The sequence below is a fragment of the Penicillium alfredii genome, assembly GCF_028826965.1.
Source record: "Penicillium alfredii strain IBT 34128 chromosome Unknown utg000004l_segment0_segment0, whole genome shotgun sequence".
Classification (NCBI taxonomy): Eukaryota; Fungi; Ascomycota; class Eurotiomycetes; order Eurotiales; family Aspergillaceae; genus Penicillium; species Penicillium alfredii.
In genome coordinates, this window is record NW_026622701.1 from 936,421 (window position 1) to 951,064 (window position 14,644).

A 14,644-nucleotide genomic window follows, 5' to 3' on the forward strand; every position below is an offset into this window, starting at 1 on the left:
GCCTGTTCCAGAAATTACTGGGGTTGATACTTAAGAAGCATGGCCCGAGATACCCCCAGACGAGGATTATAGCCGCCGACAAACTGCGGGTGGGAAGTACCAGATTCGGAACTGGTAGACGGATCTCTTGGTCTATTTTGATTTTGCACTAATACTGCGGATGTTTCTTTTTGCATTAGCGATGCAATGCATCGAGCTACTAGGCTATATTATTTTTTGATATCATCAATTCTTCACTTTTTTTTTTTCTCGCTCAAGTTCCTTCTTATGTTTTCTTAGCATACATGCTGTTTGCAGCTGCTCTTACTGCGGGCCGCGGTCCGTTGCCGGTGACCCACGTCGATCGACGATCGATCGATCTCATGAACTGATCGAATGCTTTGTCGGTGCTTATGGAACCTTCTGGCCTATGATGTATTGACTGGGCTCCTGGCCAGATCCCTTCAACAGTCTATATCCTGATTCTGACCATTTTCCATTTCCATTTAGCCTGTTCTCTATATGGGTCATGGAAGTCATTTCCTTCAAGACTAAATACTGACGGGCAATGAAAAAAAGTTAAATGTCAAACTATAATTCTAATTTTTGAAGGCGATGTTACCGTGCAGAAGAGTTGTCGTGACTACGCCAGTGAGGCTCGTCCTGCAGTAGAAATGGTTCGATGTCTACAGAGTCATGACGTATGAGATACATGAACTCATGATGAGTACCTGAGGTGATCTACAGAAAGATCCTGTATTGAATGTGATCTGCGCTTTACTTTTCTTAATTGGTGGTTTGTTACATTCCAATCGAATCCCCAGCCTCTTCACCTGCAAACTTGAATATTCTGTGAGCGGAAGATTTGAATTGTTTATCAATATCCCCCTCTCTCTAATTACTCCCAATGAAAACAGTGACAACATTTTAGCTTTTGAAGTTTCTTCTGCCATTCATTCGTAGCTGTCAGTGCCTGGCTACCCCAGAAGCCTACAAGTAGATCGAGGCAGCTAGGGCATGACCAGCACGTGACCGTGGAAGTACCGGGTGCAACCCTGCCGAAAACAGCGATATCCGCCATCAGGTGCAACCTTTCCGGTCAAATTTGCTTTCAAATGGAGCGAACATGTCATGGATATTTGTTGCCAGCCTCATCAGCGGTTGCTCTGTCCGCAAACGGTGCTCGCGCACCGAGAAGCTATCATCGGTTTCTCGGTACTTTTGTTCACCCATAGACAAGATTCAGTGTACGATCGGGAACCAAGGGAACCGAGTGGACGCCGAACTCCACTTCAGCTCACTTGGCTGAAGAAAACATAGCAGGTTCATAGGCAAAACAAGCTTAATCGCCGTAACGGTGCCATTGGTTAAGATTGACCAAACCTCAGAAACTGATCGACTGGGGTGCCTACCGGAACCAACAAGCATGCCGCGTGCCAGGGAACTAGATGCGCGAACGCACAACTTCTGAGACAGTTCACACCGGGTCCGTCCCACAAATTCCAGGTTTTCAAGGAAAACAGTTAAAGAGTTTTCACGATTTGCCTGTCCTTCATACCAGGATACTTCGACTCAATGATGTTTAGGATTTGCCTTCGCCCCACCGCAAAGGTATCATTTCCCGTAGACGTGTGTATAAAGTATGTGTAGCCCGGTGGTTCGCGCTCGCTCTGAACTCTTTTTATTTTTTATTTCTTTTCTTCGTAGAGTTTTGCACCCCTTCGTTGGCACCTGGCCTGAGAATGGAGGCCCCCAGTCGTGTGTATCTCTTCGGAGATCAGACTGCTGATTTCGACTCGGGTCTTCGCCGCCTACTGCAAGCCAAAAACGACTCGCTGCTGTCGGCCTTTTTCCAGAAGTGCTACTATGCATTGCGCAAAGAGATCTCCAGGCTGTCGCCATCTCAGCGGCAGCTGTTCCCTCGTTTTACAAGCGTTGTCGACCTCCTCGCCAGATATCGGGAGTCAGGATCAAACCCAGCTCTGGAGAGCGCATTGACAACCATCTATCAGTTGGGATGTTTTATTCAGTAAGTCCGCCGAGAATGCTTGTATTACTCTAGGGTGCTGACTCTGCACCAGCTACTATGGAGACCGTGGATATGCCTATCCGTCCGGCTCTGAAAGCTGTATTATTGGACTTTGCACCGGTCAACTTGCGGCTGCCGCGGTCAGTTCATCAAAGACCGTTGGCGAGCTTGTCTCAGTGGGAGTTCAAACCGTTGTTATTGCTCTGCGCCTTGGAGTCTGCGTTGTGAAGGCTCGGGAACTCGTCGAAACCAGTCAATCTCCGTCGCAAAGCTGGTCTGTTCTGGTTTCAGGGATGCGAGAGCAAGAAGCCCAGAGCCTGATCCAGAACTTTTCTAAGACGAATGTGAGTTGTTTGTTTTCTGCTGTACGAGTCAGGACACCGAAACTAATACCTCGGAAGGCCCTGCCGCATGTTTCACAGCCCTATATCAGTGCTGTAAGCCCAAATGGACTGACTATCAGTGGACCCCCCGCTTTTCTGGGTCGCTTTGTTGAGGCTTCTCTTTCAAAAGAGCACAAGCCTGTGCGAGTTCCAATTCACGGTCCTTACCATGCGTCGCACTTGTATGATGAACGGGATATCAACCGAATCCTGGAGTCGTGGCCGAAGGAGGAATTCGCGAGTTACGTCCCTCAAATTCAGGTTCTGTCCAGTGTAACTGGGAAGATCGTCGATGTTTCAAATCTTGAAGAATTGTTGAAATTTTCTCTCGAGGAAATTCTGCTTCGGCCACTTTGCTGGGGCAAAGTTATTGATTCGTGTTTTTCGACATTGGATTCGGCCTCAAAAATGTGCACGTTGCTTCCTATCTCCACCACTGCGACTCAGAGTTTGTTCACGGGCCTCAAGAAAGCTGGAATCTCCCATCTTGAAGTTGAGAGTGCCATCGGAGATGTCCAAAAGGACCCCGAGGGTGCCAACCGTACCGGCCGTGCTGATGCGTCTAAGATTGCCATCATTGGTGTTTCGGGAAGATTTCCTGAAGCACCCGATACAGAGGCATTCTGGGATCTCTTGTACAAGGGTCTTGATGTACATCGTGAGGTCCCGCCAGAGCGGTGGGATGTGAAGGCCCACGTCGACATGGAAGGAAACACCAGAAACACCAGCAAGGTTCAATACGGCTGCTGGATCAACGAGCCCGGTCTTTTTGACCCGCGATTCTTCAACATGTCTCCTCGCGAAGCACTTCAGGCCGATCCGGCCCAGCGACTGGCACTTTTGACTGCTTATGAGGCCTTTGAAATGGCTGGTTTCATTCCCGATAGCACCCCTTCGACACAAAAGAACCGAGTGGGGGTTTTCTATGGCATGACCAGTGATGACTACCGTGAAATCAACAGTGGTCAGGATATTGATACCTACTTTATCCCCGGCGGTAACCGCGCTTTCACACCCGGTCGGATCAACTACTACTTCAAGTTCAGTGGCCCCAGTGTGAGCGTCGACACGGCTTGCTCGTCCAGTCTTGCGGCAATTCACGTGGCATGCAATTCCCTCTGGAGGAACGACTGTGACTCTGCTGTGGCAGGCGGTGTTAACATCCTCACAAACCCCGACAATCACGCTGGTCTTGACCGTGGACACTTCCTTTCCCGGACTGGAAACTGCAACACCTTCGATGACGGTGCCGATGGGTACTGCAGAGCGGATGGTGTGGGATCTGTTGTTTTGAAGCGACTGGAAGATGCTCAAGCAGACAACGACCCGATCTACGGTGTCATTGCTGGCGCCTACACCAACCACTCCGCCGAGGCTGTTTCGATCACTCGGCCTCATGTTGGAGCACAGGCATTTATCTTCGACAAGCTGCTCAATGAGGCTGACATTGACCCCAAGGAGGTCAGCTATATTGAAATGCATGGAACTGGCACCCAGGCCGGTGATGCCGTGGAAATGCAATCTGTGCTGGACGTCTTCGCCCCCGATCACCGTCGCGGGCCAACCCAATCTCTGCATCTTGGCTCGGCAAAGTCCAATGTCGGCCATGGCGAGTCGGCTTCCGGTGTCACTTCCTTGGTGAAGGTGCTGATGATGATGCGGAAGAACATGATCCCACCTCACTGTGGTATCAAGACGAAGATTAACCATAACTTCCCCACGGACCTGCCGCAGCGGAACGTTCACATTGCTCTTGAGCCCACGCCCTGGAACCGCCCCAATGGTGGCAAGCGAAGAATGTTCCTGAATAACTTCTCTGCTGCTGGTGGTAACACGGCTCTGCTGATGGAGGATGGCCCTCTTAGAGAGCAGGATGTGAATGACCCTCGGTCGGTGCATCCAGTGATGGTCTCAGCGAGATCCCAGTCCGCACTTAGAAACAACGTCGGTGCTCTCGTGCAATACATTGACACGAACAAAAACTTGTTCAATGTCAATGACTCCAGTCTCCTTGCCGATATATCATACACGACCACAGCGCGACGCATCCATCACCCTTTCCGAGTTGCTGCCTCCGGATCAACCTTGGAGGAAATACGGGATGCACTGACCTCGAGTGTGAGCCGTGAAAACATTACCCCGGTTCCCTCGACTGCACCGGGCATTGGCTTTGTCTTCACTGGCCAAGGCGCCCAGTACACGGGCATGGGAAGGGAACTCTTTGAGAGCTGCTCGCAGTTCCGAGCACACATCGAGCGCCTGGACCGCATTGGTCAAAGCCAGGGCCTCCCTTCCATTGTGCCTTTGGTCGATGGGAGTGTTCCTATTGAGGAGCTCAGCCCTATTGTGACCCAGCTTGGAACCACCTGTGTGCAAATGGCATTGACCAAATTCTGGGTTTCCTTAGGCGTCGTGCCGAAATTTGTCCTTGGCCACAGTCTCGGTGAATATGCTGCGCTGAATGCTGCTGGTATCTTGACTACCAGCGATACAATCTACCTTGCCGGCCGACGGGCTCAGCTTCTCACTCAGCAATGCCAGATGGGCACCCACGCCATGTTGGCCGTGCGGTCTTCAGTGGCACAAGTGAAACAATTCCTTGATGGAGATTCTGCTGAGGTGGCTTGCATCAATGCTCCCGCAGAGACTGTGATCAGCGGTGCTAGCCCTAAGATTGACGAGCTGGCCGAGAAGCTTTCCAATGAAGGGTTCAAGGCCACCAAGCTGAAGGTGCCTTTTGCTTTCCACTCTGCCCAGGTTGAGCCTATCCTCGAGAGCCTGGCAGATGTTGCCAAGGGTGTCACTTTCCATGAGCCTTCAATTCCGTTTGTGTCTGCTCTTCTCGGAGATGTTGTCAAGGATGCCAGCAGTGATGTCCTTGGTCCCAGCTACCTGACACGACACTGCCGGGAGACTGTCAACTTCCTGGGGGCTCTGGAGGCTACTAGGCATGCCAACCTGATGAACGACAAGACTTTGTGGGTTGAGGTCGGTTCTCATACGGTCTGCTCTGGAATGGTGAAATCGACTTTCGGCCCTCAGACCACAACGGTGGCATCTCTGCGCCGCCAGGAAGACACGTGGAAGGTTTTGTCGAACAGCCTGTCGACCCTCTACCTGGCTGGAATCGATCTTCGCTGGAAGGAGTACCATCAGGACTTCAGCTCTGCTCGCCAAGTCCTGCCACTTCCTGCGTACAAGTGGGATCTCAAGAACTACTGGATTCCCTACACCAACAACTTTTGTCTGCTCAAGGGTGCGCCCGCAACCCCTGCGGCTGAGGCCACGCCTGTCTCCACGTTCCTGACCACGGCGGCCCAGAAGGTGGTGGAGACAAGCAGTGACAAAGGGTCAGCGACTGTTGTTATTGAGAACGACATCTCTAATCCCGAGTTGAGTCGTGTCATCCAAGGCCACAAGGTCAACGGAGCCTCTCTCTGTCCATCGGTATGTATACTGCCAATATTCGCGGTTAATTTAGAAAAGCTAGATACTAACTTCAAAATAGTCTTTGTACGCGGACATTGCCCAGACACTCGGGGAATATCTCGTCGAGAACTACAAGCCCGAGTGGAAGGGACGCGGTTTTGACGTCTGCAATGTGACGGTTTCCAAGCCACTCATTGCAAAGGGTGGCAAGCAGCTGTTCCGAGTCTCGGCGAAGACGAACTGGGCCGATGAAAGTGCGCAGGTGCAGGTCTGGTCTGTCACCCCTGAAGGGAAGAAGATCATCGACCACGCCTACTGTCTTATCAAGTTCTTCGACACCAGTGCTGCGGAGCTCGAATGGAAGCGAAATGCCTACCTCATTAAGAGGAGCATCGAGCATCTCCAGGAGAGCACTGAATCTGGTCAGGCCCACCGGATGAAGCGAGGGATGGTCTACAAGCTGTTCAGCTCCCTGGTCGACTACGACGATAACTACAAGTCCATCCAAGAAGTCATTTTGGACAGCGACCAGCATGAGGCCACTGCTCTCGTGAAATTCCAGGCTCCTCCTGGCAACTTCCATCGCAATCCATTCTGGATTGACAGCATTGGCCACCTGTCTGGCTTTATCATGAACGCCAGTGATGCGACTGATTCAAAGAACCAGGTCTTCGTCAACCATGGCTGGGACTCGATGCGTTGCTTGAAGAAGTTCGATCCCAACGTCACTTACCGGACCTACGTGAGGATGCAGCCCTGGCAGAACTCGATCTGGGCTGGAGATGTCTACCTCTTTGAAGGGGACGATATTGTTGCTGTGTATGGTGGCGTCAAGGTATGTTCTATCCTTCAAGAACGATTTTCCATAACACGACTAACCGAATAAAACAGTTCCAAGCACTGGCACGGAAGATCCTTGATGCTGTTCTTCCTCCCGCTGGAGCATCAGCCCCCAAGCCTGGTTCGAAGCCCGCACCTCCAGCTATTGATGTTCAAAAGTCGAAGACAGGCCCCGCGAAGAAGCCCCGTGCCAGCCCTGCAGCAGCACCCAAGTCTGCGGGACCGAGCATTGCTGTGCGTGCTCTTGGGATCTTGGCCGAGGAGGTTGGCCTGTCCACATCTGAAATCACCGACGATCTCAACTTCGCCGATTACGGCGTGGACTCTCTCCTTTCGCTGACCGTCACAGGGCGGTATCGTGAGGAAATGGGCATTGACCTGGAATCCTCTGTCTTTGTCGACCAGCCGACTGTCAAGGACTTCAAACGCCTCTTGGCGCAGATGGGCCCTGCCGAGCACAGCAGCGATGAATCAAGTAGCGAAGCCGATCTATCTTCCTCTGCGTCGACCACAGACGTCTCGTCTCCTAACTCCAGTGGTCTCCCGACGCCTGCTAACGAGAAGTCAATGTCCCTCGAGCAGAACGACAGCATGAAACAGATCTGCTCGATTCTGGCAGAGGAAATTGGAGTTGAGCCAGATGAGATCCAAGCAGACGCCAACCTGGGCGAAATGGGTTTGGATTCTTTGATGTCGCTTACTGTCCTGGGGAAGATGCGCGAGCTTCTGGATCTCGATCTCTCCGGCGAGTTCTTCATTGAAAACCAGACTCTCGCGGACATTGAAGTTGCTCTGGGCTTGAAGCCCAAAGTTACTGCCGCGGAGCCGATTCGGCTTCCCGAGAAACTTCCGGTCGAAGCACCCAAGCCTGCAGCAAGCACTGGGACCCAGCACCCCCCGGCAACCTCCATCCTCCTGCAAGGAAACCCGAAAACAGCCACCCAGAAACTGTTCCTGTTCCCTGACGGCTCCGGTTCAGCCACTTCCTATGCCACCATCCCCGGAGTGTCTCCAGACATCTGCGTATACGGACTGAACTGCCCATACATGCGGACGCCCGAGAATCTCAAGTATAGCCTGGATGAGCTGACAGCGCCCTACGTGGCCGAGATCCGGCGACGCCAGCCCACAGGGCCCTACAACTTCGGCGGCTGGTCCGCAGGCGGGATCTGCGCGTACGACGCCGCGCGCCAGCTGATCTTCGACCACGGCGAGCAAGTAGACCGCCTCCTCCTTCTCGACTCGCCGTTCCCCATCGGGCTCCAGAAGCTTCCCCCGCGGCTCTACAGCTTCTTCGACTCGATCGGCCTGTTTGGCGAGGGCAAGGCGCCGCCGCCGAAATGGCTGCTCCCGCACTTCCTGGCCTTCATCGACTCTCTGGACGCCTACAAGGCGGTCCCTTTCCCCTTCTCCGACAGCAAGCTGGCCGCCAAGCTCCCCAAGACTTACATGGTCTGGGCCAAGGATGGGGTATGCTCCAAGCCGAATGATCCTCGCCCCGGCCCCGCCGAGGATGGCAGCCCCGATCCTCGTGAGATGCTCTGGCTGCTGAACAACCGTACCGATCTCGGCCCGAATGGCTGGGATTCTCTTGTCGGTCCGAATAACGTCGGCGGCATCACTGTCATGGAGGGGGCTAATCATTTCACCATGACTCGTGGTGAAAAGGCAAAGGAGTTGGCGGCGTTCATGGCTAATGCAATGGCTTCAACATGATGCACGGCGTTTTCTTTTCTTTTCTTCTTTTCTTTATTATTTTCACCAGTGGCTTTTAGGGGTTTGGTTGATTTTTGTATATTTTCTTCCGCCCTTGGGCTTCGATCTTGTTTTACTATCACGCTGTATAATTTTTACGACCTTTAATCACTAAATACAGATTGACATTGCACATTTACTAGTTGCTCGTTCTATATGCGTGTGGGAAATCAGGAAATTGGCTCCATAAAGCTTCAAAAGGAAAATCCTTGCATTCAAGCTAGGGCAAAGAAACTAACTACTTCGGCAAGATGATGTTCAACGCTGAGGTGCAACTGATGGAAGTCATGGTTCACAGGTGTCAAAAGAAGCCCCGCTGATCGTGGCGAGCCAGACAAGGCGAAAAAGAGAAAACGCCGAGGAAATGCGATAATGTCATAAGTGTGCGAGGAAATGGACACATGTCCAGGCTCAGCTGGTCAGAAGGGGGAATGCGCGGAGGCCGAGCAGCCGTCTCTGAATGTATGCGTCATAGATCGAGGGCAGGAGATCCATGCAACGTCGGGGAAGCATAGAGGCATGAAACACCCAAGGGAAGAGTCGTTAAGTCAAGGTTTTTCAGAAAGGCATCTCTGAGCTAAACCGCAGTGCACTCCCTCTGCCCGCAAGACCGTTGCTACCGTTACCATTGCCGTTGTTGCTGACCCCAGGACTGGTCGGACGGCTGCTGGCAGCCCATTTGGGACTTCGGGGTTGAGTGCTGGTCGAGCGAGTCGATGGGCGGTTTTTGCGGATCTCTCGAAGTTCATCTTCCTTCTTGCGCAGAAGATCGTCGCGCCCAGTCACAATTAACTCCAGCTCTCCAATTCGAGCGAGGTGAATAGCCGCATCGTTTTGCGTATTCATCTCGCGAAGTCGAACGGCGTTGGCCTCGACCTTACGATTCAATGTCTCGTTTTCTGCTCTGAGTTGTCGGGCCTCGGTTCCCAACTGAGCGGCCGCTGTCGACGCATTTTGGTATTGCTCGCGAGTATATTCAGCCTGTTTCCTTTCATAATCGGATTTGCGTTCCAGACCAGCATTTTCCTTGGTAAGACGCCGGATTTCTTCGCGTGCCGTCTCTAGTTCCGCCATGCTGCCGCCTCCATCTTTGAGTGCTTGTCTGGCTTCCTCGAGCTCGCCCTTGAGTTGCCTCCGTTCCTCCTTGATCTTAGAGTTATCCTCTTTCTGCTTCTCGACACGCTGCTCGAGGGTCGCCTTGTTTTCCAGCAAAAGGTCGCGCTCCTGGCGGGTTTTGTGGAAATCATTGGTCCGAGTCTCGTAGCGATGTTGGATGATTCCGATTTCCTGATCAAGTTCTCGCCATCGGCCACTCATTTCAGTCAAGTCTTTTTGCAGTTGTTCTTTCTCATCTGCGTGAGCACTCTGCATTTCAATAAGACTTTTCTCCAAAGAATGCAAGTCCCGGCCCAAGGTCTGGCTTGGCAGCTTGGTTGACTGGGTCAATTGGCTCGTACCCTGGGTATCAAGTCGAGCCCGTTTCGATGTGAAATCGTCAGACCCTTCCTCTCCCTCTCCCTCTTCCTCTTCCTGCTAGAATTATGTCAATTGACAGTAGATTTGAACGTGACAGATAAACTTACCAGTGGGCGCTTCTGGTTGGTTGGCATTGATTCATCGGATGAAGAACCAGATGAATCGCTTTCTTCGATAGAGACAAAGGGCAGAGGCTCGATAGGTGGCAGCGGCCAGCTAGCAAAGCTATCAGACAAGTAACCAAGGATTTCCTCGGCATTCTCGTGGACGCCAAGGGCATCATCCTGGAGATCCCCAACATCTTCATGAAGGCGGGCCGTGTATCGAACAAGTAAGCGCAGTCGATCTGGCTCGGGTATATCAGGAAGACAGCGCTCGATATGCTCGCTGGTGTTGGCGATGAGGAGCCAAATAACGGGCAGCAAGCCCCCATTTCGAGCATAGGTAGTTCGAATATGCTGCACAGATGGGCTTTTCGGGTTGAACGATGTGTCCAGGGCAAAAATAGCAGAGGGTGGCTTAAAAAGCTCACGCACACTATCGTTGGAGTGGATGCCAAAGCTCAACGAGCCCTTCGCCAGGGAGACTTCCAGAGTGCTACCCATCTCTTCACGTGGCCTCGTGTAAGAAAAACCCTTGCCTTGCAAATAGCGCTCCAAGACTCTCTGTCTTTTCTCGTCTTGTACTGCCAAAACCAAATGAAAGTCCTGGGTACTTGTAATCTCCACCAGATGGCCAAGGAGGAGAAATTTTGCACTCGAATATTCAGCCCAAGATGACTCCCTCTGGAGATCGGGCTTCGCTCCTTTAAGGTGGTCGGAGATGTTCAGGTCTGGATGCGTCGAGACATTGTTCAACTGTGCGACAAGTTCATTCATGCTGGATTGAAGACGATCTCGCTGAATATGTGTCAGGTACGTCTGAGCTAAATAACATGACGCAAAAGGCAACTTACCTCGCGATCTGGCATCTGCTCAGTGGAGCTGAAGCTCTCAATAAATTCTCGGATATCAGTGGCGGCATCTGCTAGGACTCGCTCATAGTAATCCTTCACTCGAGAATCCATGGGAAGAGTAACGGCAAATTCGGATGGCCCAAGACGGACTGACCCTGGTGCAGTCTCTTCAACGTTGATAACGGTCAATGCGCTGGGCTGGATGGTTTGCATCGTGGATTGGCCAGTGTGACCGCCATGAGCCAGGTCCGATGGTGGTAGTAAAGGCTCTGCATGTGCATGATGAATTGCAGTGTGAGAGTGGGAAACGGAATCTGTGTCGGCTCTGACACTGAGGGGCGCAGTGGTTTCAGGGATCGAAATAGGAGCTGAGGCTTCAATATCTCCCACGGAAGACGGAGTTTCAGCAGCGCTGGCCGCCTGAGAAACTTCTGATACTGGCTTCGCTATGACTTCAGCCCATATATTCTGAACCTTCTCCCTGGGTGTAGATCCTGAGAGGTGGCCGTATCGATCCATGGGGTTCTCGGACGTAGGCGAAGTCGGCTTCCTTCCCTGGTCTGCCATATTTGGGAAAGATAAGGTTGAGTCAAGGGGATTCTGCAACAAAAAAGTTTGGTTCCAAGTAGCCTGAGAAGCAGAACTCGCCGCGTATTGCGATAGTCCCTGCAAAATCGTCTCGGGAATCGAGCTGCAAATTGGGCCAGTTGTTTGTGACAAGAAAAAGTTGAGGTTGGCGTCTGCAGAAACATAAATAATTGATACTTCAGGCTGGATGAGGGTAAGAATACTTGTGATTTGGGAGTCCAGTGGCGTGAGATGGAGCGAAATCGAGTTCGTGGAATGGACTTCGATGAATTCAAAGGGTTCTAATGGTTCAGCGCCCCTGAGCTGAGGAGAAGGTGTCTCCGGTATTTCGCTTGTGGCGCTACTCAGTCCAAGACTCGGTGGGTTTGGCGAAGGTGAGCTCGGAGATTCGCTCTGCTCGGTGGTATAGTCGAATGTTTCGCACTCGTGGTTCTCTGAGTTTAGTCTGGTTCCTAGGATAAGGCGCCGTGTCAAGTTTCGCGATGGATATTTCTTCGTTTGCCGTGTTTTTTGCTCCTTCCAAACATGTACAGCAAGCTCACTGGCGTTCTCTTTGGGCTCCTAAATTAATGGCCGAAGTGCTCTCATTAGCCCGAGCTCTTTGGAGGGATTGTTATGTAGCAGGGTATAATTTAATAACTCTTACGACTCACTCAGGTTGGACTATAGGGACCCTCCCAATCAATCAGATATTCCGTATCGGTTTCGCGGAGGATACACTTGATGGGCCACTCCACGTCATCCAGACCAATGCTGTCACTGCTGTCGGTTGCAAATACAGTGTCAGCTGGAGGAGAGTCAGTATGGTTTCTGAAAAGTTGATCGAGTGTTGGAAGGTAAAATCGCGTGTATTCTCGGCTCATCATGCGTGGGCGGTAGGTGTTTGGGAGGCGCCAAGCGGCATGATGGGGGGCTGGATGGAAGTGTAGGTGCGATACTCAAGATATTGTGATCAAATCAGCTGCTCTAAGCTGACATACATCCAGCTTCGCTTCTGGGAGACACCCCACTATCCCCGGCGCAATGTGAAGGTATGCGAGAGAGGAACGATGATGCGCGCCGGGGATTCGGATGGCGCACCGCCTTCACGTGATAAGCGCTTATCAGTTAGCCCTACGTGCCTCGGGTTGGGTGAGCGTCAACTTGAATTCTTTCTATGATCTAGCGCGTCTATAGTCTTTGTATCTAATTTATATTTGCGCGCGCTATCCCAAAAATATCATCGACGCTGCTGCTGCTCCCGTTTCCATTCTTCGAAGTTGAAGCCGAGCTCCCCGATATTCTTGACCGAGTGTCGCTGGTCGCCTTTCTGAACAAACGCTCTCCTGATGCTGGGGAAAAGGGCTCGCATCCATCTTTCATGTTCACCCCAGTAAACCCCATGCTTCCCGTTTCCATTGCTGGCAAGCTCAGAGCGAGGTGCAGCTTTGGCAGCCCAATCGTAGAGGAAATTCAAGTAGTCGGCATCCAGAGGAAATTGGAGCAGGTGAAAAGCTTTTTCATCACCTTTGGTGGCAAGTTCCGACTCTTCCCATGCTCTCATATCGGTATAGGGTGGAAGAGAAAGGCGTCCGGACCAAACACGAGAGAAAACAGCAGCCTGGTTCTCGGCCATCGGGAACGGGATCACTCTTTGCGTAAGAACAGGAAACACGAGGGTCGGATGGTCTATGTAGAACATTTGCTGATAGACGTTCATGGTTCGTAATCCATGGGTCACAACAGGGGGGCGGAGTGACGACAAAAACGGGTAGGAATAGAAGTAACCGGTGCAAAAAACAATCGCATCAACTTGTTCTTCGATGTGATTGTCTGCGAATCGAATACCTCGGTCATGGCTTGTGGCGGGCAAGAATTCGACTATTTCTGGGCAAATGATCTTATCCTCCGGTGCAGAAGCCGCCAGATAAGACTCTGACCGTTGGGAGACCAACAAATTGCCCTTGCTCACTTCGTTGATCTGGGAACCGATGTCGAGCCCAGAAGCGGAGTTCCCGACCACAACTACCTTCTTCCCCCGAAAAATTTCAGAGGAGTCGTAGAATTTTGAATGAGAAATGACACCAGGATAGGATGCATCCCACGCCTCAATTCCGGGAATGTGAGGGAGATAAGGAACGGTGTAATGGCCACTTGCAACGACCACGGCATCGTATATATGTGTTATTTCAGCACCCGTATGAAGATCTTTCGTGGTCAGATCCCAGGTACTCAAATCGGGGTCCTTGAGCTTCACATCCACGACCTGTCTCTCGAACTGTATGAGGTGCTTGACATCCTCGGCATATTCTTCCAGGTATTGTTTCACCGTTTGGTGCTTGGGGAAGAGCTGTACATCCGATGGGAATGGGTTCTCCGAGAAACGCATCAATTCCTTGGGGATGTTGGTTTCGAGGTGATCATACAACGGAGACACAAATGTCGCCTCCGTTTGGTTGATCCATATCGGCTTCTCAACTGGCTCGTGAGGGTTTGTCTGGGGGACAGTCGTTGCCCCTTTTGTGTTAGAAGAGCTGGGGGTATGGTTCCAAACTCCGCCAACAGAGCTCCTTTGCTCAAACACTTCGATCTTGTCGAAGCATTTTTCGGCAAGCAGGTATCTGTCTCAGTAGTCAATGGACAACTCTAGATTATATATATCCCCTACGATGCCACATACTTGCCTGCTGCAAGGCCAGATGGACCGGCTCCAATGATAGCTACTCGGCGAACTGGGTTTGCGACGGCCATTCTTCGCGTAGAAATACGTCTGTGATGAGGGGGTTGGTCAGATCGATGTAGGAGGGAAAGCAAGTGGAGTCTGTGTCTCGGCTTATTGGCGTCTGCTGACCGCAGACGAATGCCTTTCCTTTTCCTTTTCTATTTTTATTTTCTCAAACATTTGTTGGGTTATCTCAAGCCGATTCCTTTTTGTTTCAGAATGAAGGAGTCACTGTGTGTCTTGTCAACAGTGCAATCACCTTGATTGAGAGCTATCAGGTGGGGTAATTTTAGTACGGTATATAGAAAGCTATGAGTAAAGACCCCTTGTAATTACAGTTGTATTACCAATCCGCGCATGATGCAAACGCAGCTCGGGATTTCTTTGTCGCACGAACTCGCGCGACTCTCAGCCCTCTGGCTCCCTTTCACTAAGGACCATTGCCCCGGACCTCTTCCCTTCCGAGTATGTCTACTGTCGCCAAAGGTTGAAACTGGAATGAGGAAATA

The 14,644-nt window shown here is 51.5% G+C and overlaps 3 protein-coding genes across 3 annotated transcripts; 1 reads left to right on the forward strand and 2 right to left on the reverse strand.

The window, feature by feature from the left end:
• Positions 1–1,721: 1,721 nt before the first annotated feature.
• pksP (polyketide synthase alb1) lies at positions 1,722–8,376 on the forward strand (the record flags this gene model as incomplete). The annotated part of the gene is made up of 5 exons (XM_056652578.1): positions 1,722–2,008; positions 2,061–2,352; positions 2,410–5,838; positions 5,900–6,655; positions 6,712–8,376. 5 exons carry the CDS (start codon positions 1,722–1,724, stop codon positions 8,374–8,376), a joined length of 6,429 nt encoding a protein of 2,142 aa, XP_056513645.1.
• Positions 8,377–8,973: 597 nt separating this feature from the next.
• On the reverse strand, positions 8,974–11,413 carry NUU61_001997 (uncharacterized protein; the record flags this gene model as incomplete). Its single annotated transcript, XM_056652579.1, has 3 exons — positions 8,974–9,945; positions 9,999–10,790; positions 10,847–11,413. 3 exons carry the CDS (start codon positions 11,411–11,413, stop codon positions 8,974–8,976), a joined length of 2,331 nt encoding a protein of 776 aa, XP_056513646.1.
• Positions 11,414–12,653: 1,240 nt separating this feature from the next.
• On the reverse strand, positions 12,654–14,164 carry NUU61_001998 (putative flavin dependent monooxygenase; the record flags this gene model as incomplete). Its single annotated transcript, XM_056652580.1, has 2 exons — positions 12,654–14,034; positions 14,094–14,164. 2 exons carry the CDS (start codon positions 14,162–14,164, stop codon positions 12,654–12,656), a joined length of 1,452 nt encoding a protein of 483 aa, XP_056513647.1.
• Positions 14,165–14,644: the final 480 nt, after the last annotated feature.